The 2500-nt window shown below is 41.5% G+C and overlaps 1 protein-coding gene across 1 annotated transcript; it reads right to left on the reverse strand.

Moving 5' to 3' along the window:
• Positions 1-695: 695 nt before the first annotated feature.
• LOC118896927 (inactive polypeptide N-acetylgalactosaminyltransferase-like protein 5) lies at positions 696-1545 on the reverse strand. The gene is given in 2 exon segments (XM_036855566.1): positions 696-852; positions 854-1545. Coding segments are annotated over 2 exon segments (849 nt in total).
• Positions 1546-2500: the final 955 nt, after the last annotated feature.

A 2500-nucleotide genomic window follows, 5' to 3' on the forward strand; every position in this document is an offset into this window, starting at 1 on the left:
AATTGAGTATTATTACTTTTATAATTTAAAATAATAAAGAAATATTAGATCAAGACCAGGACATATAATATCACAGAGAGATTCTTACATATTTCTACCCATGTATATGAAATGAGGTCTTCTTGCTACTGTCCATATTTGTTTGAACTTTCAAATTAAAATGAAGCTGCATCTATATGTTCTCTCTATGTGCATTCTAAAGGTCCCGGCAAGGGGCTTAAACCATGGGGAGATGCACAAATGAAGGGGCCTGGCTTTGATGTAAATATCTTTGACTGTTAGAGAAAAAAGGTAGCAGAGGTTCTTGTGTGGTCCCCAGACCAGCTGCAGCCGCATCACTTGGGAGCTTGGTAGTGGAGGAAGAGAATCCAAAAATTTGCCCATGGGAATGGGGGCAGAAGGAGGTATTTGCCACAGACGAGCCATCTTTGTGGGAGGAAGATAGATCTAGGGGGAAAAAAAAAGACTTCTTGTGTTGGTTGATTTACTTCTGAGAAACTTGAGTTTCCCTAGAGATTAAAAAAAAAAAAGAGTAAGGTGCAAGTGTAGCAGCTTAGAATGAACAAGTTGAGAGTAGGGTCTGAAAATGGGTGGGTGAACAGCTGAAGGGTTGCCCTAATTTAAGGAAAAGTACAAAAATTGGTATCTGGAAAGCAGGAGAAGGCTTTTTTAGAAGCCAGTCCCTCTCTGTACTCTCACTCACCTTTCCAAACCAGGGACGTACCCTTCACCTTGTATTCATCTAGCCAAATGTGCGCCAGTCTGAGATTGTTATATACCAAGGCTTTTACAATTCCAGTGTGGTTTGCAACGTGTTGCTTATCAATATGTCCTACTCGAGAGCAGGGGAGTATAGAGTTGGCCTCCACACATCCAGATCCTTAGTGAAAGTTCCAAATGTTCTCCTCCCCAGAGATTCATGCCCTTGTGGTACTTTCCGATTGCATTAAAATAATGCCTACTTATAGCACAACTTCCTCCAGCCATTGCAGGTGATTGGATGGGTCTAGTGGGTCCTTCTGGTCCATCCGTCTCATAAGAGAAAACATGATCCCGTTTAAATTGCAGATACCAGTTGAAAGCTCCCCTGACAACAGGAGAGGGCTGGTATTCCAGGGTCACATAATCAATGGCATCTATCAGAGGACACACCTCCATGTGGGGGTCCTTGGCAATGGCATTCAGCAAGGGCTCCAGCCATACTTTATTCACCTTGCAGTGGCTCTCCAGGAGCATCAGAACGTCCCCTGAAGCACGCGATGCTCCAGTCAGCCTTGCTCGAATCAGTCCCTCTCTCTTTTTGTTTCTTATTAATTTAATCTTTCCCCCCAGAATTTCCACATGGTAGACTAGTTTCTCTTTCAAATCATCAAATTCACTCATGTCATCTACCAAAATAATTTCTTCAAGGATATGCTGTGGAGTGAGAGTCATGACACTGGACACTGTCCGAAACAAGACATTAAATTCTTCATTGTGGAAACAAATGACAATCCTGGCACTTGGTAGGTTGGATGGGTACAGTTGTTTTTTTTTTTTTAACATCTTTATTGGAGTATAATTGCTTTACAATGGTGTGTTAGTTTCTGCTTTATAACAAAGTGAATCAGCTATACATATACATATATCCCCATATCCCCTCCCTCTTGCATCTCCCTCCCACCCTCCCTATCCGACCCCTCTAGGTGGACACAAAGCACTGAGCTGATCTCCCTGTGCTATGCAGCTGCTTCCCACGAGCTATCTATTTTACATTTGGTGGTGTATATGTCCATGCCACTCTCTCACTTCGTCCCAGCTCACCCTTCCCCCTCCCTGTATCCTCAAGTCCATTCTCTAGTAGGTCTGCATCTTTATTCCCATCCTTCCCCTAGGTTCTTCATGCCCATTTTTTTTTTCTTTTTAGATTCCATATATATGTGTTAGCATATGGTATTTGTTTTTCTCTTTCTGACTTACTTCACTCTGTATGACAGACTCTAGGTCCATCCACCTCACTACAAATAACTCAATTTTAGGTTTTTTTATGGCTGAGTAATATTCCATTGTATATATGTGCCACATCTTTATCCATTCATCTGTCGATGGACAGTTAGGTTGCTTCCATGTCCTGGCTATTGTAAACAGAGCTGCAATGAACATTCTGGTACATGACTCTTTTTGAATTGCGGTTTTCTCAGGGTATATGCCCAGTAGTGGGATTGTTGGGTCATATGGTACTTCTATTTTTAATTTTTTAAGGAACTTCCATACTGTTCTCCATAGTGGCTGTATCAATTTACATTCCCACCAAGAGTGCAGGAGGGTTCCCTTTTCTCCACACCCTCTCCAGCATTTATTGTTTGTAGATTTTTGGATGATGGCCATTCTGACTGGTGTGAGGTGATATCTCATTGTAGTTTTGATTTGCATTTCTCTAATGATTAATGATGTTGAGCATTCTTCCATGTGTTTGATGGCAATTTGTATACCTTCTTTGGAGAAATGTCTATTTAGGTGT

This window comes from Balaenoptera musculus, chromosome 6 (assembly GCF_009873245.2).
Source record: "Balaenoptera musculus isolate JJ_BM4_2016_0621 chromosome 6, mBalMus1.pri.v3, whole genome shotgun sequence".
In the NCBI taxonomy this organism is placed as follows: domain Eukaryota; kingdom Metazoa; phylum Chordata; class Mammalia; order Artiodactyla; family Balaenopteridae; genus Balaenoptera; species Balaenoptera musculus.